General features: G+C 40.3%; 1 protein-coding gene across 2 annotated transcripts in view; it reads left to right on the top strand.

Moving 5' to 3' along the window:
* The window catches only part of BRM (transcription regulatory protein SNF2), a 49,008-nt gene that overhangs the window by 16,520 nt on the left and 10,441 nt on the right, over positions 1 to 22,047 (top strand). For both annotated transcript variants that reach the window (XM_077367552.1, XM_077367551.1), the window contains exons 10-12: positions 1,121 to 1,363; positions 1,436 to 3,031; positions 3,787 to 4,329. In XM_077367552.1, coding sequence (XP_077223667.1) covers positions 1,121 to 1,363; positions 1,436 to 3,031; positions 3,787 to 4,329 — 2,382 coding nt within the window. The remainder of the gene's footprint in view (positions 1 to 1,120; positions 1,364 to 1,435; positions 3,032 to 3,786; positions 4,330 to 22,047) is intronic.

The raw sequence follows: 22,047 nt of genomic DNA, 5'->3' as shown, positions 1-22,047 counted from the left end.
CTAAAAATATTGGTTATAATAGTTTTAGAAATAATAGAGTTAATGCCTTAATATCCCATTTGCAATTAAGATCAATGTAAAATAGCTTTTTCTTTTTTTTCTTCCAAATGAGGACCGATTTTGATGTCATCCAAAGAGAGGCCCTTAGTAAACTAATATTTATGGAGTTCATGCGCAATTTTTTTTATAATTTGTGATAATGTTTTCAACTGTTTTGTTTGCTGATAGTACTTACATATTTTTAGTAGAACAATGCTTCATTTGTTTCATTAGAATTCTTACTTAAGCGCATTTTTCTTAAAAGTTCTGGTCTCCACGAGATAGGGTTGGATATGGATCAACTACTCCTTATCTATTATTTATGGTTAATATTTAAGTTTATTGTCGATACAAAACAGCAGTTATTCATCTGATTTAATCTCCCATTTTATGTTCTGATGAAGGCCAGAATGTGTTCCATAATCTGGTTACTTGAAGGAAGGTCGGTTATAGTTTCTTGTTCTGTTACCATTCAAAAAAAAAAAAAGAAAAAAAAAAGTTGTTCTGTTCATGTTCTGATCATTAGTCTGTGGTTAGGTAGCCTATAATAATTAGGAATGTGTCCTTCTGGAGATGACTCATTGTAAAGGTGTCCATAAAAAGCATGATTTATACTTGATTTTTCGAGGGAAAGATGAATAATTGTTTCTTTTTGTTTACTATGGTTTACGTTGCTTTTCAAACAAAATTTAGATTGTGGTTTTTGCTGCTTTAGTTGAACATGTTCAGAGTTTTTATATGGTGTAAGCCCATATAGTCCCGTATTTTTCAAAAAGTACTGTATGGACCGCATCATAGGATGATCCAAGCCCTCCGAACGATCTATGGAGATTTCCGTAATATGCAGTTCCTCCATAGATCGGAGGATTGGGAGCATCCTATAGAAATGATTTTTTGGTCACAACTTATTTATGTTGTGGCCGATCACATGGACGGTTTGGATTATCCTATAGTGCGGCCCATACAGTACTTTTCCAAAAATATGGGACTATAAGGGCTTACACAAAATAAAAACTCTGAACATGGAATGACTCTTGATTCACTTGAGTTGAACATGGAATGACTCTTGATTCTTCTGCAGAATGATCTGAAAGAGCTTTGGTCGCTTTTAAATTTACTTCTTCCTGAAGTTTTTGATAATCGTAAAGCATTTCATGATTGGTTCTCAAAGCCCTTTCAAAGAGACGGTCCTTCACATAGTGCAGAGGATGACTGGCTTGAGACTGAGAAGAAAGTGATCGTTATCCACCGCCTTCATCAGATTTTAGAGCCTTTTATGCTCAGACGACGTGTTGAAGATGTGGAAGGATCACTTCCACCTAAGGTACACTAAATTCAAATTCTTATACGCTTAAGATTTGTGAATGCTTGATATTTAGTTGATGGTGGATTGCAGGTCTCTATTGTTTTGAGGTGTAAAATGTCAGCTATTCAGGGGGCTATCTATGATTGGATTAAATCCACTGGTACAATCAGGGTTGATCCCGATGATGAGTTACGGAGGGCTGAGAAGAATCCTAACTACCAGGTCAAGGTGTACAAAAATCTCAATAATAAATGTATGGAGTTGCGGAAAGCTTGCAACCATCCATTACTTAACTACCCTTATTTCAACGACTATTCAAAAGATTTTCTTGTAAGATCTTGTGGGAAACTTTGGGTTCTCGATAGGATTCTTATAAAACTTCAGAGAACAGGACATCGTGTACTTCTCTTTAGTACCATGACAAAACTTCTTGATATATTAGAGGAGTACTTGCAGTGGCGGAGGCTTGTTTATAGACGAATTGATGGGACAACAAGCCTAGAAGATCGGGAATCGGCTATTGTGGACTTCAACAGCCCCAATTCCAGTTGCTTTATATTCTTGCTAAGTATTCGTGCTGCTGGAAGAGGCTTAAATCTGCAGACTGCCGACACAGTTGTCATATATGATCCTGATCCAAACCCTAAAAATGAAGAACAAGCAGTGGCTAGGGCCCATCGGATTGGACAGACGAGAGAGGTCAAAGTCATATATATGGAAGCCGTCGTTGACAAAATTTCGAGCCATCAAAAAGAAGATGAGGTTAGAAGTGGAGGTATAGTAGATTTAGAGGATGATCTTGCAGGTAAAGATCGATATATTGGATCCATTGAGAGCCTTATTCGCAATAATATTCAGCAATATAAGATTGAGATGGCCGACGAGGTTATAAATGCTGGGCGTTTTGATCAGAGGACAACCCATGAAGAAAGGCGGTTAACCTTAGAGGCATTATTGCATGATGAGGAAAGATTTCAAGAAAATGTGCATGATGTTCCCTCATTACAGGCGGTAAATCGCATGATTGCTCGGAGTGAAGAGGAAATTGAGCTCTTTGATCAGATGGATGAAGACTTTGATTGGACCGGAGAGATGATGAAATATGATCACGTTCCCGATTGGCTTCGAGCTGGATCTAGAGAAGTAAACACTCTTATTGCAAGCTTATCTAAGAAGCCATCAAAAGGGACTTTAGTTGGCAATGGTGGCAATGTTGGCTTGCAACCCAATGAAACACCTTCAGATTTATCTCCTAGTAAAACAGAGAGGAGAAGGGGGCGGCCAAAGGGTTCCTCAACTATCAAAAAGTTCGCTATGTACCAGGATTTTGATGATGAAAATGGGGAAGATTCTGAAGCTAGTTCGGAAGAGAGGAATGTATATTCTTTGTATGAAGAAGAGGGAGAAATTGGAGAATTTGAAGATGAAGAATTTAGTGGCGCAGTTGAGGTGGCACCCAGTAATAAGAATCAATATGAAGAGGAGGCTTGTGAGGGCGTTGGTTATGAATTCTCCCAAGCATTGGAAGGTCCCAAAAGCAGTCATATATTTGAAGAAGCTGGTTCCTCGGGATCATCTTCTGAGAGTCGAAGATTGGCTCAGGTGGCGACTCCTTCCATATCTAGCCAGAAGTTTGGATCTCTTTCTGCATTAGATGCTAGGCCAGGCTCTCTTTCAAAGAGGATGGTGCGTCTCCTTGTTACTGTAGACCTTTTTTTTTCATTGTATGTTTCTTTTTTGTGATTATGTACTTTACATATTTTCTATCTATGGAACATGGATTCTTCGAAATGGGCGAAGAATCCATGTCCGACATGTCTCGTATTCCAATACTTCAGGATTCTTTGAGACACTTTGAAATCTCTTTTATATGTTTTTTCTGAATACCACTACCACAACTTTACAATTACCGCATGTTAAGTTTCCTAAATGGAAATAAATAATTATTTCTACTTAACATGTTAAAAATTTCAATATGTTACTTGTTATAAGCATAATAAATGTAAAAAAAAAATTTAGAACTGATTAAAATATTTTGGCGAATCCACGAATTGGTCTTTTGGAGGTTTGCCAAATCCGACACTTGATACCCGTGTCAGATTCCGACACTCGTATCCAATTTTTCCCTCTTCTTCATACAAAGAATCTGCACTCGAAATTCGGTGGAAAAAAGGAAATTTCATTAATGTACAGAAATTTCGGCCAAAATTTTGGAAAAAAACTTAAAAAATACATTTTCCCAAAATTTCCTAATTTTCGGCCGAAATTTGGGACTGTTGCCGAAATTTCAGATTTTGGTGGTTTCGCTCCCAACTGTATTTCAGTATTTTGGCTGAAATTTAAAACGATGCTCCTTATTATTGTAGACTTTTTTTTTAATCATTTTATGTTTCCTTTATGTGATTGTGTACTTTACATATTTAGTATTGATTTGCCTCCAGCCAGATGAACTTGAGGAAGGGGAAATTGCAGTATCGGGTGATTCTCACATGGATCTCCAACAATCGGGAAGTTGGATTCATGACCGGGATGATGGTGAAGACGAACAGGTTTTGCAACCAACAATAAAGAGGAAGCGTAGTATTCGCATACGTCCTAGATATAATTTAGAAAGGCCTGAAGTGAAATCTGACACTGAAAAGCTTTTCTCTCAGCGTGGAAATCCTTCTCAATTGCCCTCACAAGTGGACCACGACTATGGAAGACACTCAAGGATTGATCCAGACCTCAAGCCATTCAACGAGCCTGTTGGTGAGAGACATGACTTGAGTGACTCAGTTTCTAAACAGAGGCGAAATTTACCATCAAGAAAGGCTACAAGTTCTTCCAAATTTAATGTTATGGCAAAGCCCAACAGTTTGAACTGTATGCCTGGGCCCTCAGAGGATGTAGCAGAACACTCCAGAGAAAGTTGGGATGGGAAAGCAATGAACATAGGGGGGCCAAACTTCACAGCCAGGATGCCTGACATTGTTCAAAGAAAGGTACGAATATCTTTAGTTTTGATCAATAATTGCTCTTCTATGATAGTGGAGGTTTAAAATTTTAGGTGTCTAGATATGAATGGGACCCTTTGATCTAGTATGCTTAGAGAAAATTAGAGATTTCAAAAAATTTGCACTCGTCAGATTAACTATAAAACGTGTTTTGTTTGCAGATATGCATAACTTTGACTGTGCCTTATAGATGCTATAATCCAACTTGTTTTATATCCATTTTGAATTTTCTAAGTTCTTATTTATTATGCGTATAAAATGTTGTATCTCATGGTATGAGATATGTGCGTCTCTGTCTGTGTCTTGGATTTCAGAAAATCCTGAGCCGTATCTCCACTTACTATTTCCACATATCCATGTTAATTTATATCCATATTTGTGTTTGATGGGCTCTAATTGTTTTGAGTGATATGCTGTGCTTTAGTTATGCCTATATTAGATGGTTCAAAGATCTGGAAACGGAAATTTCATTTTCTAATTGATATGAATTTTTTTTTTGAATGGTAAAAAAATTTCATTCAAAGAGGCAAAGAACGAGGAGGTCTATACAAGAAAGAAGGAAACAACTGAAAAATACCAAAAATACAGAATCAAGCCCCCCCTCTGGGGAAAGAAGAAAAAAACAGTCAATGGGGGAGGAAATCAGAAAGCTCCACCTCCTCAGGAGTCTGAAACCAAAAAATCAGCAGTGTTAGTTCTTCCCAAAAATTTTGGTTTCAGACCCAACACTGCTGATTTTTTCATAGTCAATTTGTTTGAAAATCTGTCTTACTGGAGTTCCATGGTGGAAGCGCCATCATAGTGCACAAATGTTTCCTAGTGTTCGCTCTGATTTTTTGACATAATGAGTGTTTGGATAACCTGGACCTGCTTTTCATGTTCTTTGCCCAACTTTTTGTCAGGTCGGCCTCCAATTATTTATTCATAAGTCACTATCCTCTGTAGTTTCAGTTACCTAGTGACCACACTGTTTAGTTTCTTTTTCCATGTAACTATAGTGTTTTGTTTCTGTTCCCAAAATGTTCTTCTGGAATTGCCTTCTGGTTACTTGGTTGTGCATGGAATTGGTGTGCGATGGAAGTTGTTCTTGATAATATTTTTACGGTGTATGGTTAAAAGTTAAGGCTTCAATGAAAAGATTATCCTATTATATAGGGCTTTAAAGGTTTAATAGCTAACAAAACCAAGGGGAAGCATTAAGGCGGCAGTCCTCACGGGAAACAAATAAATTAAAATGCATGCCTAGTTAAATCACCCTTGTTATGGTTAGTCTGGTCTAGGTATATTGCGTCCCAGGAGGATTATGATTCTGCTAAATTTTACACCTATTATTTATCCTCCACTTGCCTCTCTGCATAACGAGTAAAATTGTTCACACTTAGAGCCGCGCTTGGGTGGGATGAAAAAGCAATTGACTTAATTTTTGTCCAATTAAGTATATGATGGAAAGCAATCCAACCTCTGTGCCCTTGATTGGAACTCTTCTTGCAAGATAAATGTTGTTGCCATATGGATGCTCCTGATTATCATTCTGACGTATGACAGGTCACAAGGTTACTAATCCTACAGCTTTGACATTAAGAACCTAATTGGGACAGGTGTCTGCTATTGGTAAAACTTTAGGTAATGTCTACTGTCTACTATCGTTAAAACTTTGGGTAAGCGTAGATGGCAGTATCTTACGGTTTGAGGGTCCTAAAAGTAATGTTTATAAGTGCAGCACTGATAATCATACACAAATAGGGACTACATAATTTAATAAAAAAGCAAATGAACATCACAAAAGAACTGCAGAAAACACCTAAAATTGGCACCTTAGGAGCGCCAGAGAAGGTTCCAATAGAAATGGATATGGACCTTCATTGTTGTTCTAAGAGAGCTGTCTCCCATAAATAGTTAAGCCAGATCAGGCTTGCTGACATCAAATGAGGCTCAGACGACACCCAATGTGGAAGATTTGAACTTGCAAGGGCAATTTCCAAGGGAGGAAGTTAACCATTGGGAATTTCAGGAATTTAGGCCTCAGTGCCACCAATCAAAAGTAGCAATATGCTTTTAAGAAGGCCAAAAGAATTGTCCAACATTTAATTTTCAACTCTGGTTTCAATTCGGGGTGGATTTGATAAATTGGGGCAGACTGACATTTTGATCTTTTGCTGGTCAACTTGTCAAATGGGTTTGATCGGATCAACGTGTGGCCGTGTGGGGCCAGTGGCTAAAATTTGAGGGTCAACAGACCACCAAGAGAGAATGATGGGGCCCACAAGCTCTGAAAACGTCACTTTCAGTAGGGGCATTTTGATGTGTCCACAAAGAGGGATGTTTATGTCATTTTATGGAGAACTACTTTTTGTTAGAAATAAAAAGATCCAAGGCTGTGGGAATGAATTTTGATCAAGTTTGTGAGTTTTAAAATCAGAAGTTCAATGTTTGGTTGCTCAAACGCTTGTCATTCATTGGAATGTGAAATGCGAATGAACTTCAGTATTGCATTGAAACTCCATTGGTTTTTTTCTTATGTGTCGCCCATGTGGCACAAATGTTCCCTCCTCTCATCTTCCAACCAAAATTTACCAAAATGGTGTTTTTTGGGTGGAAGAAGAGCGGAAAGGTCTTGTCTTATTCTCTCTCTCTCTCTCTCTACCAAACTCTATATTGGTAATCACAACCGTACTTTTTTCCAATACTTTCCTAGAGGATCGCCGCAGAACCAAACACTACTTACCACTCTTCCACTATTCTCCGAGTGGAAATTCTGGACATCTTCCATGCTTGTCTACTCCCTTTTGACTTCCTATTCCACTACTCTCCAAGCTACCCCGGAACAACCAAACAGGGCCAAAAAGAAAAGGCAGATTGAAAAAAGTGGAGAGAAGTGTCTTCCTTTTCCAGTGCAAGGCCCCAAAGGCCCTACACTTCTGACACCACTTGTCGCTTTGTTTATGCTCACGGCCTCAATCATTCGACGTCATCCGTGCTATTAAGCTTGCTCTTCTTGTGCACCACATTCAACCTTGCCTCACAAAAATCCATGATCTCACATCAATGAGTCCCTCATTTCACACCAGGAATCTTGCAAAGAGTCACATGAAAATTCTATATTCATTCCATGCTAAAAAAAACTTATAGGGTTCTCTCCTTTAAGAGATGGGAGGTTCTTATTGTTGCATAACTACCTATGACTCTCTCTTTAAAAGAGAGTGACACATGACACTCTGTAATTGTCTCTTAAGAGATGAGAGCTTCTTGTAGTTATATAACTACTTGGAGCTCAATCTTTAAAAGAGAGGCTGATACATGACATCTTTTACTTTTCTCAACACAATATTACAAACTTACGACATTAATAAATATAACCAAATAAAAAAAGTAACTAAAAATCTTATGATCTTTGAAACTCAACATAAATAAACACAACCAATTAAAAAGGTGACTAAAAATCTTATGATCTCAAAAGAGAAACTGACACATGACACCTCATAATTCTCTCAATATGATATTACAAATTTACAACATTAATAAATACAACCGAGTAAAAAATAACTAAAAATCTTACACGCTTTACAAATTTTCAACATTAATAAATACAACCAAGTAGTTTGGGACAAAGGCTTTGTTGAGAATAAATACAACCAAGTAAAAAATAACTAAAATCTTACACTCTTTGAAACTCGGGATAATCTATGCTAGACTAACTGTCTACGGACATTGTTAGTGGTTTATTGTTACATTAAGCTATGCCAACAAAAGGGGACCCTTCTCGGATCCTGAATCATAGCAAAAATGAGCTGGATCTGCACTAAATGTGGTGGTGTGCCGTGTGATGTTCAATGGATATGTGCTATGGAGTCCGGATCCATCTCTATCTAAGCTAAAAAATTAGTCATCGAATTAAATGGATGTGATGGTTGGCTGTTGTCGCCACCGTCTATGCTTTTATACTTGAAATCCCGACGGGATATCCTCATTAACATTCCGGTGAGGTAAAACTATGGTATTGCTTGCACAAATCGGGGTTGTGGCGATGAAGCTCCTTTGATGCGATCCAAGAGCACTTTGTCTCTGGTCGTTTTCCCCACTTCGCCAAGAATTTTCGATAACTTTTGCACAGGTAGTGAGTATTTGCTCATTAATGTTTCGTTTGGTTGCACAAAAGCTCGGCAGCCGTCGGAATTTGGTTTGGATTTGGCATGCCATTCCATGTTTGTTTGCCAAAATGCATTGGACTCCCTTTGATTCCTTTGGATGTCTCTCATGTAATAATTGCTTGTCTCTCTAGGGAATGATGCTCTCTCTCTTTCTCTCTCTTCCCTCTCTCTCCTCTCTCCCTATATTGGTAATGACACCCCCTACTTTTCCTCCTACTCTCGGAGTATATGTCGCGCAACCAAACACTACAACACAATTTTCCGAGTTAATTCTAGGCAAATCAAAATGCTCGTCTCCTCCCTTGGACTTGCTATTCCACTACTCTCAGAGCCACCCCAAGCAACCAAACACAACATAATGATATCCTCAACTTCCTTTCTTTTCTTGGACAATTGGGGTATTATGGTAAATGAGATCGTGGTAGCAATGGCAAGGGAGTGGGCATGTTTGATGTGATAGCCCCGTGACCATAACTTGATCCAATCGTGAAAGAATTTGATCGAGGGTTCATGTTTGAACAAGTGGTTTGGCTGGGTACAACTAGGTCGGGTGCAGAAGGTGGCCCCCACCTGAAAGATACTAGATCCTCCACATTAAAAATAGTGATGATGCCTAATTTTGAAGGTAGTTCAAGGGCATATTCATTAGCACTAATCTTCCTGTGAACACTTTTTGACCCGCACTTTGGGCATGTAGTTTCTTTATTGTGCCCTTAGGAAACCGCTCAATTTTGATGTGAACCATTACCGTATCACCTTCTTTGAACTCTTGATGCTTGCAGTGTACATCTGCAAAAGTTTTGTTGCTAGCCAATAGTTTTCTTCTAATTTCAACGTGCAATTCATGAATGTGTTGAGCAAAGGATTCTAGGAAAGAAAACAGGCACAAAAGGAACGAGGCAAGTTAGGAGGTGTATTGGAGTTCGAGAGAGAGATTTTTTAGGCTAAATTTAAGGTTGGCAATGGAAGACCAAATCGACGGGGGTGGAGGGGGCAGATAGGCTGCTCAGAAAGCTCAGTGTTGTTCGGAGCTTCCAGCGAGGGAAGTCCTCTGCGGTGATACTCTGGTTGGGGGAAAGGGCTTGTCCCTCATTCTGTTCGTGGATTCCTCCTCTCTGTTTCTTCGCGTTCATCTTGTTCCTCCTCTTATTCTTCTTCTTCTTCTTATTCATCGGTCTCCAAGTCAGAGCTGTTTGTTTCTGATTCTGTGTTTTCTGCTTCGTAGACTTCTGGTTCATCGTTTTCCTCCTCTGTGCTCGTCTCTGTTTCAGAAAATTCATCCATTTCGGATTCTCTGTTCTCCCAGAGGTTGGTCCTGCACATCTTTCCTTGACGGAGGAGTTTGAGAAGAATATGCATTCGAACGGGCCGGAGAAGAATATCTGTCAGAATGCTTTTCAGCCTCGGATTTGGAATCGCACTACAATGAGAGAAAAAGAATAGAGGAGGGTTGGAAAGTGAAAAGGAGTAGAAGGGATGAGCGGCTGCAAAGGGTGGTAGAAGAAGGAAAGAAGAAAACTTAGGGGACTGGAAATGCTCAAAATGCAAATTTGTTAACTTTAGAAGAAGGGTTGAATGCTACAGATGTAGGAAGGTATGGTCAGGCTTCGATATTAATTTCCCCATCATCATTCCCAAGAAGCCTGTGCAGAACACCTCTAAGGTGAACACTAAGGAGCAGCCGTCCGGGGATCCAACAGAAGAAGAAAGAAGTCAGGCTGAGGAAGTATTCGATGAGTCGGAACCAGGCTTTGATGATGAAATAGCTGTTTGTCCTGAAGATTTCTGGGCTGAATCCATAGAGCTGAGCTCTCGATTTAGCATAAAGAGAACCATATGGGGTAAAACTAAATCTGGAAGAGCTTTGGATTCTATGGATCTGAAGAGATGGTTAGAGAAATCATCGGGTAATGTAGAGGAATTATCGGTTTTGCAAGTTGCTCCTAGGGAGTTTGCTATATCTTCTTCACTGGATTCAGTGTATGACTCTTATAAGCTTCAATGGTTTATGGCAGAGGATAGCCCTTTTGAAGAGCTAGCTGTATGGAAGGACAGATTGTATGGAAGGACAGATTCTCAGGGAATTTCTTATCTTCGTGGTGGTCGATTGTGGGTCTTACTCATGCATGGAAAGGGGTGAATTTCCGAAAGATTGGTTGCAGAATTGGAAGAGTTTTAGCAACGGATGGTTCCTGCGATGAGGGTAGTGGTTATAAAATGGCAATGATTCTGCTAATGACTTTTGATGCAGCTTCAGATTTGATTAAGCTCCCGGTGTATATTGACGAGTTGGTGTATTGGGTGGTGGTTTCAAGATGCTTTACTCGCCCAGTTTTATCTGACGTTCGAGAAACTAAGGAAACGGCCGCCGTTTTTCAGCATCCGTGGTCTGGTTCTCTCGGTTCTAAGGGATTAGGTGAGTCTGAGAAGATGGGTGCGGAATGTAGCAATCAAGAGTTTGTGGTGCTAGCGGGCGCCTCTTCCTCTGTCCACCTACCAAAATGCGTGTCATATTTACCCATCGATAGCGTGAGAAGTAAGGATGCAGAGTCTGGCAATGAGTATGAAGGTATGGACGTAATGCAGGTCGATGTCGTGTCGAGTATTGACGGTTCCTCATTATGGCGAACTCAGAAATTTTATTTTCTAATCTCTTAGTGGAATCTTCACCGTTGATTAGTTTGGTGGGATCCCCTCCGTTGGATCCTTCTAATACGTAGGTAGGTGACGTGCTGTGTATCGTAAGCTCTCTCATACGGCGGAATTCAGTGTTTTTGTATTCTAATCCCTTGATCAAATCTTCACCGTTGATTAGATTGGAGGGATCCACTTCGTTGGATCCTTTTAATCTTTGTTGTTTGGAGGCCCAGAGTCCACGGGCAGTAGGGGGCTTCGTGGATACTTCTTCTCTTGGGCTTTCTCCTTTCGCGTCTTCATGGACTTCGAGAAGGGTTGAAGTTCATCAAAATATTTTAAAAGTGTCTGGTTTCAGTTCTTCTCTCTATTCCGAATCATCCAATATCTAGTATTGTTATTCACGGGGCTCAGTGGGTCTTTGAAAACTCTCATCTTATCGCTAATCTCCTTGAAGAGTTTGCTGAGGTTTCCCATGAAGTGCAAAGTGACGATGGTGGCCAGACGGGTGTTGATATCTCGATGGGGGTGGGCCCAGGCCAGTTACTACTGGAAAATTTGGAGGTGGTTGACAACTCCCTATCTCCCAATGTATCGATGGGTTGTACTGCACAGAAGGATAGCTGGGAGAGTCTTGGTGGGGAAGACTGCAGGGGAAATGAATCAAATTCGCGGATCGAACTTGAAAGGAATAGCCTAGCTATGGTTATAGGACTGGAGGAAAATCCGAAACCCATTTCCTCGGTTGACCCTAAATCTGAGATTTTAGAGGTGTTTGTGAATCACTTCATTTCCACTAGTAGGGTTTTGGGGTTGACATATTCAGGCCCAGAAGATCAATTGAGGAACATGTTCAGGGTTGCGGAGGAAAGAGAGTTAGATCAGAGGATATGTTTGGATCCATCAAGCTTTGAGGGGGTAAGGAAGATGCTACGGGAATTAGGAAAAGCTTAAATCAGATGTCAATTATGAAGGTTCTGCAATCAGTAAGCAAGAGGTTAAAAATATGAGGGGTGGCAAACGAAGTTGCTTCGGGGGACGTATTGCTCTTGCATCAGGAATCCCATGAAGATAATGCATCAGGTATCCCATGAAGATAATATCATGGAATGTGAATGGGTTGTTTGGTCTTTGGAAAAGAAAGCACAAGTTAAAGAAGTAGTAAAAGTTAATAAGCCTGAGTTAGTTTGTATTCAAGAAACGAAGTTGGGGTCGGTGAGCAGGGCTATAGTTAAAAGTTTAAGAGGAAATGCGAATTGGGATTTTATATCTCTCGACGCCGTTGGAGCTGCAGGGGGCATTTTAACTATGTGGGATCAATCGAAAAGGGAGATCCAAGACTCATGGCTAGGTAAATTTTCAATCTCGATAGTTCTTAGGAACGTGGAGGAACCTATTTTTGTGATTTTCAGGTATATACGGTCCTTCAGTTAGGGAGGAGAAGAGATTGTTGTGGGAGGAACTTAATGGAGTTAGAAGTAAGTGGGATCATCCTTGGTGTTTGGGGGGAGATTTCAACGAAATCAGATACATTGAAGAAAGGCTGGGGTGTAGAAGATCCAATCAGAATATGGTTGACTTCTCAGACTTTATCGCAAACAATGAATTGAGTGATATTCCAGTGATGGGGGCTAAATTTACTTGGTCCAGAAGCACCAGCAAGAGTCTCATAGATCGTTTCTTGTTTTGTCCTGAATGGCTTTCCCTTTTTCCTGATTTGGGTCAGAAGGCGCTTGTTCATTCAGTCTCGAATCATTGCCCTCTCCTGCTTGATCCGAGATTGGATGCTTGGGGTCCTTCTCCATTCAGTTTTGATTTGGCATGGCTTGAAACTCCGAAGATTGAAGACTTGATGGGGGGATGGGCACAAGGTCGATGGGGCGGCAGATTATGTAATTGGGGAGAAACTCAGAGCTGTGAATAAGAGATTCAAAGAGTGGAATTCCAATAGGTTAGTGGCAAAATCTGAAAGAAAGCTGTGGCTACAAGATAGAATCAGGGTTATCTCTTTAGCAGATGAGGGAGGGACAGCTTCAGAGGAGGATTTGAATGAGTTTGAGAGATCAAAGGAAGAACATAGATGTCTACTGTTGCAGGATGAAATATCGTGGAGGCAGAAATCCAAAGCAAATTGGTTAAAGGAAGGGGATAAAAATACTGCTTACTTCCATAGCATTGCTAGTGCCAGGAGGAGAAACAATAGGATTGAGGCTTTGGAGGTTAACGGTGCCTTATCATTGAGTAAAGAAGCTATCTTCAAGGAAATTCAGGAATTTTACAGGTCGTTATATACTTCGGAAGGAGTGGTGCGGCCTAGGCTAGAAGATGTGAATTTTAAATTCCTAGAAGAGAATAATAGGGTGGCTTTAGAAAGACCTTTTTCGGTAGAGGAGGTGGAGAAAGGGGTTTTTTCGATGTGCCATGATAAAGCTCCGGGGTCGGACGGTTTTTGTCTAGCTTTCTTTCAGACATATTGGGCGTATGTGAAGGAGGATATTATGAAATTTTTTAATGAATTCTTCGATGGAATGGAACTGGATAGAGGCACTGGTGTGACTTTCATTGCTTTAATACCAAAAATAAAAGGTGCACTGAAGGTTTCTAATTTCAGGCCTATCAATCTAGTAGGCTGCCTTTACAAAGTTTTGTCAAAGGTCTTGGCGGATCGTATAAAGGTGGTTCTCCGGCTTATTATTTCTGAAAATCAGAGTGCTTTTGTGAGTCAGCCGACAGATTTTGTATTGTTCTTTGGTGGCAAATGAAACGGTGGATTGGATGGCAAAAATAGGTACGGAAGGTGTTGTATGTGAGCTGGACATGGAAAAAGCATATGATAGAGTGGAATGGCATTGCCTAGATTATTTCCTTGGGAAAATGGGATTCGGAAATAGATAGGGTGGATGGATAAGTAGTTGTCTCTATGCTGCATGGTTCTCCATTCTTATAAATGGCTCTCCAAAAGGTTTTTTCAAATCTTAGAGAGGCTTGCGCTAGGGGGATCCGTTATCTCCCTTCCTGTTTGTGATTGTAGCAGAAGCCTTGAGTTTGCTGATGGAAAAAGGTAAATCACTGGGTCTCGTTAGTGGTGTTAAATGTGGTCAGGATGGGGTAGAGGTTTCGCATTTGCAATTTGCGGACGATACTTTATTATTTAGTTCCCCTTAGGTTTCAAAGATCCTGAACCTTAAGGCGGTTCTTAGATGCTATGAAATTATTACAGGGCAAAGATCAAATTTCTCAAAATCTCGGTTGTATGTTGTGAATGTTGGAGAGGCAGAAGCGATTAGTTTAGCCAATCTTATGGGTTGTCCTTGGAAAGGCTGCCTTCATCATACCTCGGGCTTCCTTTGGGGATTGGGAGCCATAAGAAATGTGATTGGGATCCCATTGTGGAAAGAATAGAAAGAAGATTAGATACGTAGAAAAGGAATTTGGTCTCCAAAGGAGGTAGGCTAACATTGATAAAGGCAGTGTTGTCGAATATCCCTATTTATTAGTTATCTTTGTTCAAGTGTCCTATGAGTGTTGTCAAGCGAATCAAACAGATTCAGAGGAGGTTTTTGTTGGGGCGGGGGGATCGAAGGAGAAGAGGAGTTTTGCTTTTGTAAGTTGGGAAGACGTGTGCAAACCAGTCAAGGGGGTTTAGGTATCAGAAAGATTAAACAGGTTAACCTATCGCTATTGGGGAAATGGCTGTGGAGATTTGGTGAGGAGCAATCGTAGTTTTGGGCAAAAGTTATTGTTGGCAAATATGGTGCTGAAGCTATTGGGGAAATGGCTGAACCAGGTAATTGGAGATCTTTAAATTGCTTTAGTAAACCGGGAGTTACTATCTGGAGAGCATTTTGTGCTTTAGTTCTAGTTTCGATTGTGGTATCAGATATAGAGTCTACTCGGGTGACATGATTTCTTTCTGGAATATGCAATGGTGTTCCAATATTCCGTTGAAAGATTTGTTTCCTGATATTTTCTTAGTCTGCGGATAAACTTGCCTTAGTGAAAGATTATTTTCAGAGAGTTGGTGGTAAAGTCATCTGGAAGCCATATTTTCAGAGAAGTTTTTTCATTAGAGAATTGCCATCGGTGGTTAGTTTTCTTCAGGTGCTTGAAGATACGTATATCAGTTTCTCAGGGGTAGATAAAAGGTTGTGGGTATGGGAATCGTCCGGTTTCTTTTCGGTTAAGTCTTTTTATAATGGATTGGTTCCTTATCAGGAGGATCCGATTGTAGCAAAAGTGTGGAAGATAAAAGCCCCTCCAAGGATCTGTGTTTTTGGGTGGGCAGCGATTCGTGGTCGGATTCAAACGGTGGATTTTCTGAGGGACAGGAATATGTTAATAGTGGATCATTTCGCTCTGTGTATCGAATTAGGGGAGTCGGCGGATCATATTTTTATTCATTACATAGTAGCCCGTGAGGTTTGGGGAGGGATCTTATCGAGGTTTGGAATTGCTTGGGTTTTTCCTTCTAATTTTAAAGATCTTTTTGAAGGTTGGTCGCTCATTCCCTGGAGGAAAAAAGGGATGGTGCTATGGTCGATGTCTTTGTTGGCCACTATGTGGGTTCTTTGGATTGAAAGGAATAATAGAATTTTTTATGGTAGAGCAAAATCTTCTTATTATCTCTTCATCAAGGTAGTTGCGCTAAAGATATCTTGGGCTAGGGCCCTCGCGCTTTTCCTATTTGTTTCAGCTTTTGAGCTGTGGGAGGGGTGGAGAGTGGTTTGTAACAGTGAGGAAAGCATTCCTGTAATACTTCAAGAATGGCTCCCTCTCCCCGTCGGTTTTTCAAAGTTGAATTTTGATGGTTCAAGCTTGGGTAACCCTTGTCCAGCCGGGATTGGGTGCGTATTGAAGGATTCTTCAGGTGTGGTCAATAAGGCTTATTCGGGTCCTATTGGGGTAGCCGATTCGAGTGAAGCTGAAGTTAAAGCAGTTTATCAAGGCATTTTGTGTGTAGGAAGAGATGAGCTGAAGCGCATTATAGTGGAGGGTGACTTGCTTAACGTCATAAGGTGGCTCAGGGGCTCTTTAGTTCTTCCATGGAGATTTCTTCGTTTTTTCGATGAGATAAAAGACAATACGGATGGGTTCTTTATTGCTTATCAACATGTGAGAAGATCTGCTAATGGCTTAGCAGATAAACTGGCTTCTAAGCAGGCTTTGGAGGTTTTTGATTTTCCGCCTCCTTGTTTATTGGGGGCTGTTAGTTGCTTGTCTGCTTGTTCTTTTCTTTGTTTTCTTGTTGTTTCTTTGTATCTTCGGGCGGACCATCTCAGTCTTCCTCTTTTTTTGTGAAATCGGTTATCATTCAAAAAAATAAAAATAAAAATGGAAAGAGGCAAGTCACCGTAACCACTTCCGATACACAAGTAAGCAAGCAGGTCTGGTAGTAGGAAGGAAGCCAGCTAGCCCACTGGTAAGTTAGTAGGAATAGGAAACCACCCCTCCGGGCACTAGCTCCTCTGGTGACTAAGCAAGTATGTATAGGAAAGCCATCATAATAGGAATCAGAATAACAGTAACCCGAACAGACTTTGCCGCCCCATCTACGAGTTTCTTAGACTGATAATTTGTGACCATTCCAAAAGGACTACTACTTGAAGACTAGTTGATTGAGCTGTTTTAAGCGACCTCAACCATAGGAAGGGCTTGATCCCAGCTAGAGATATGGTCACCCACAAGACACCTCAAAAGACCCCCATACTTCGGTTAACAATCTCTGTTTGACCAATTGTGTTCTTCTCATTGATAAAATTTATTAAGATCGAGGAAACTAAATACTGTTCATACTCATCCCAATTTCTTGGGTGAAATTAAGGTGTTGAATTGACATCTTATGTTGGATGTAAAATGAACATTGTTAGGTTATCTAAATTAGTGTCTTCTTATACGTAATCTAGTTCGATCATATGCTAATATAATCACCGCTCTTTTGATTTTCCATTGAACCACAAAATTATGGTTTTTCTTCATCTCGCGGAGTGTCGACATTGAGACCTTTTTGTATATATGAACACTCCATAACACTTGTGCAAATCATAAAACATTTTTTATTTAATTTATTTAGTAAATTATGATGAGGAATTGTTGAATCATGGGTAATAATTTTAGATAATTTTGATGACATGCATTGACAAGTATTTTAGAATTTGGGATGTAAATAACCAAGTGTTTGTAAAAAAAAATAACCAAGTTTTTTTTGAATGGTAGCAGATTCATTCAAAAGAAAAAGAAAGACCGAGGTGGTCAACTGAATTACAAAGAATATGCAAAGAAATAAACAATCAAGATACAAAGAAAAAGAAGATTAAGATTAGGGAGGTAGAAAGTCAAACATCTCCAACTCCTGTTTCCCCACCGTATCCCTGGCCAGTCTGTCTGCCACATTGTTCGCAGACCTTCTAGTATGCCTAAAAGTTATAGAAGAACGTTCTATCCGTTCTTGGATCTCGTCAAAGAACTGGGCAAACTTCCAAGGAGGGTTAGCCGACCCACTAAGTGATCTGGTGGCATTCATGGAGTCTTCCTCCACGATCGTCTCATCCATGCAATCTTTGTTTTAACACTTTATTTTCAGGTGAACGGCTCTAACCTCCGCCTCGCTAGCGCCTGCACTCCCAATGGGATCAGAGAAGGCCCAAATGACCTCGCTATTAAAATATCTTAAAATGCCTCCAATACCTGCTGGACCCGGGTTGCCCATGCTAGAACCATCGAAGTTTAGCTTGAGCAACCTAGGCTCCGGGGCTACCCATTGTTGAACATTTGTTTGTCGTCTTTCGCCATTAGAACACACCTCCTTCTAGTCCTACCATAAGTCGAAAGCAGATACATTCGTTCCATAGTTGTAAATTTCTTTTCGGTGGCCATTTCGTTTTGGCCATTGAAATGAAATTTCGGTGGGATTTCGGTTGAAACTTTTTCCGTCACACAAAAAATATTAAAAAATATGAGAAAAATCCCAAAAAATAAAAAATCAATAGAAAAGGATAAAAAACTAATAAATAGCCCAAAATATGTGTCCCAAAAGGCATATTCATTACTTAAACACTTAAAGTTTTGCACAAATCCAACTGATAGTCTGATACGTAGAAGAACATAAAAAAAAGAGATACATGAAAGTGAAACATAGACAATAGCTAGTAGCAACAACCCTCAGTCATCATAACCCGGATGATCATACCCAATGTTGTCGCCGCCACCATCACCACCTGGACCACTAGTAGGGACATCTTCTTCAAGAGGCATGATAAAGTCATCGTTGTCGTCCCCGGCCCCAACCACAGTAGTAGGTGCTTCAAGATTTTCCCACCCAATGTCTTCCGGCGTGAAAATGACATCTTCTTCCGCAACCCAATCCATCATGACATCCAGATGGTCTATGCTCAAAGGTCACTAGTGGTAGATGATTTCCTCAACAAGTCCCTGAAAAGGAAAACATTAAGTTTAATGTCTAAGGTTAAACTTAAACGCTTAAAGTGATGAGGTGAGAGTTGAAAACATTATATTACGTTGTATACCTTTGCTGAAACTTAAAGTTGTAATGGACAAACACCAAGTCATCTAATCTCTGTCGCTCCAACCTATTTCTCTTTGCGGAGTGAATGTGTTCGAAGGTGCTCCAGTTTCTTTCACACCCAGTCGCACTGCAGGTCTGACTGAGGATTCTGATCGCAAAGCTCTGTAATTCTTCCACGTCACCTCCGAATTGATTCCACCATGCAACTATAAAGTAACAAATAGTAAAGCATTATTTGCTGAGAAACTGAAATTTAAAATGAATTATACTTTATTAAACAAACAACTCAATTATACCTGGTCCCAACTTCGTTCGATTGTGGATTGCAAGCTTCATTCCAAACATACCCTTAGCCTCTCGATAATCCTCAATTTGATTGGTGATGAGGTCTTGCGTACCTTCATCAGTCGAGTGATGCATGCCAGCAAGCCTCTGGTTACTTCACTGTGCTTAGAGAAGGTAGGAGTGAAAAAGAGAGCAGGGTTAAGAAAATATCCTGATGCATGGAGGGGACTGTGGAGTTGCCTATCCCATCTTTGGTCGATGATCCTCCAGATGGGCATGCAATCTGATTTTTTCTTCAACCTCTCCTTGATGTTATCTTTCGCCCTATCCTTAGCCTCATATAAGTAACTCATCGCCGGTTTGTCCAGCCGATCTACCAAACGTAGCACTCTTACTAAAGGCTCGCTGATGTTTAGAATGTACTTGCATTGGGCCCAAAAAGATTTGTCCAACACAGTACTGACTACCTCTTCACTCAGTGAGTGTTGGACAAACCTACTAGTACTATACTCGTCAGACACGAACATCTGTTGAAGTGCTTTCCGATTCAACACCAGACTTTGTATGCTAATGAAATTTGTAGCAAATCTAGTTGAAGCAGGACAGCACAATTCCTTCCCACCTGTGAACTTCTTCCTCATCAAATTCAAGAGGCCTCCGTGGTTGTAGATGAACTTTGTAATCGTCCGAGCCATCTCAATTGTGCTTGCTATGTGAGGAAATACACTCGGTTTGCACAGATGCTCCAAGATGAGATCTAAGCAATCGGCTGTGCACGGAGTCCAGAAGAATGTACCATATGCGGCTTCTAGTCTTTTCCCAGCAGCCTTATAACTTGGCTCACTGTCAGTTACAAACTGTACCACATATTCCGGATTCACCTCTGCGGCAATCTTTTCAAAGATATTGAATAATTCATCGGCATTCTTCACTATGCCAAATATATCAACGGATTTGAGGAATATGACTCCTTTAGGGCAGTACACCAAAAAGTTGATTAGGGAACGTTGTTTGCTGTCTGTCTATCCATCGACCATAATGCTACAGCCAGTGTATCTCCATGACATCTTAATCTCCTCCAAGTAGTTGTGTACCTCATCCACTGTATTCTTCAAAATGGAACCCCTTAAAGCATGATAAGTAGGTGGCTTATAACCCGAACCCACGGCATTCACAACATCAAACATAGGTTGCCAGAAAGGTGAATTGGCAACGTTGAAAAGGAGATTGGCATCGTACTAAAGCATGCCAACCGCCATGTCTGCTCTATCCACTGTTTCTTTGGCACTTTTAATGCTTGGCTGGGCTTCCGGGGTTGTTCGTGGTGCAAAGAAATTCCTGATCCCTCCTGTGATTCCCTTCTTCTTCCTTTTTGTACCACTCGGTTCTACAAGAACTTTCTTACCCCTTCGCCGAGGCAATGGTGTGCCAATGTCTTCTTCATCATCCTGCTCTTCTTCTTCGTCTGGTGTGCCATAAAAACCTCCAACCTCTGCTCTGGATAAGCTCATCGTAGCCCTTTCATTTCTCTTTGCATCTAAAAGTTGCTTTATTCGATATTTTACATCTTCAGTCACTTTTTTGCATGATGCTACCTCACCAGGAATAGCCACTAAATGTTCTTTCAAGCGGGTTATACCTCCACCAGATATGACTTTGCCACAGAATATACAAGTTGCTTTATTTTTTTGACCCGGAACCAATGTATCGTAAGCCCATGCCGTGTCATCCAATCTAATGGGTGCCGAATCAATAGGGGATGCTCCTGTAGAAGGTCCCGACCCACTCATTCTGAAATGAAGTAGAAGAAGGGGGAAAATGAATTAGAAGAAAGGAAATGGAAACGAATTACAAAAAAAAATGAAGTAGAAGGGGACAAATGAAGTAAGAAATAAAAGAAAGGAAATTGAAAGATATAAAGAGAACCTTGAGGTTGAACTTGAGTTGAAGAGAATAAGATAATATTAGCCTTCACTCGCTTGAAATTTGTAGTGTAACTTGTAAGCCTTCACTTGAAATTTGTAGTGTAACTTGTAATTTGCTAGCCTTTGGAAATAGTTCTTGTAGTTGTAAGTTGAAGGTAGGCCTTTCTTTTGCTCCAAAATGGACTTGGATTGAGTTGAAGAAGAGTGTAGAATTGTAGGAAATTTAGTAGAATAGATAGTGTAAGTGAAAGTAGAAAACAGAAGGAGAATTATTTATGTGAAGGTGGAGGAGAAGAAGGTAGGGGAAAGGCTATTTATAGAGTTTTTTTATTGTTTGTGCAAGTAAAAATGACTAAAATACCATTCCCAACAGCTATTAACGGTCACATTTTGAGGCTAAAATGGTCAAAAACCCAAAAGAGCCGTTACGTGGGCATTGAGGTAATTTATGCGAAAAACAGTCAAACTAGCCGTTATAGGCTGTTTCGGAAGAAATTCAAAATTTCGTCCATTTCAGACAAAATCTGAAATTTCGGACTAAATTGACCGAAATTTCGGACGAAACGAAATTTTGATTATTTCGTTCCGTTTTCGGAATGAAAACGAAACGTGTCGCCCATTTTGGACGAAACGAAACGAATTTTATAACATTGACAGTTTATTAATTAGGAAACCAAAACACAATGAAAGGGGACGAGTCGACCCCCCACAAAGATCACATCGCAACCTCATGCAGCGATAATCGCCTACCCTGCAGCCCTCCCAAACAACACATACAATCTTATGTTACCTAGAGTCAATCGATACCATTTCTTAATTATCTACGCCATTTCTTTGCAAGGTTGCTCGTTTGCAGACATCTTATGAATGAATTTCGAGCGAACAATCTATGATAGATCTTGGATTTCCAACATGATACTAGCGTACATCCAGGGGCCAAGAGACTTTTTGTAAGCCCACAACTTCACATTTGCAGAATTACCTTCAATAATTAGGGGCCCCGCCATCGAACTCATGTACCATCTCAAGCCCTATAGGAGGCTACTTCATTAGGGCGCACAACCCAGCCAGAGTGGAGAAGAAGATAGTGTGGCCAGTATTGTCACGAAAGAGCCGTAAGAGCCTGCCAATACTTGCTTACCCCAGTTTGCCTTTGGAATTCCTCAAAATTCAAAATTAAAATTCACCAATT

Source organism: Tasmannia lanceolata, unplaced genomic scaffold (genome assembly GCF_043159265.1).
Source record: "Tasmannia lanceolata isolate RefF3 unplaced genomic scaffold, GAP_Taslan_0.1 ptg000024l, whole genome shotgun sequence".
Classification (NCBI taxonomy): Eukaryota; Viridiplantae; Streptophyta; class Magnoliopsida; order Canellales; family Winteraceae; genus Tasmannia; species Tasmannia lanceolata.
The sequence above is the reverse complement of the archived record's forward strand: the minus strand, read 5'-3'. Positions and strand labels throughout refer to the sequence as shown.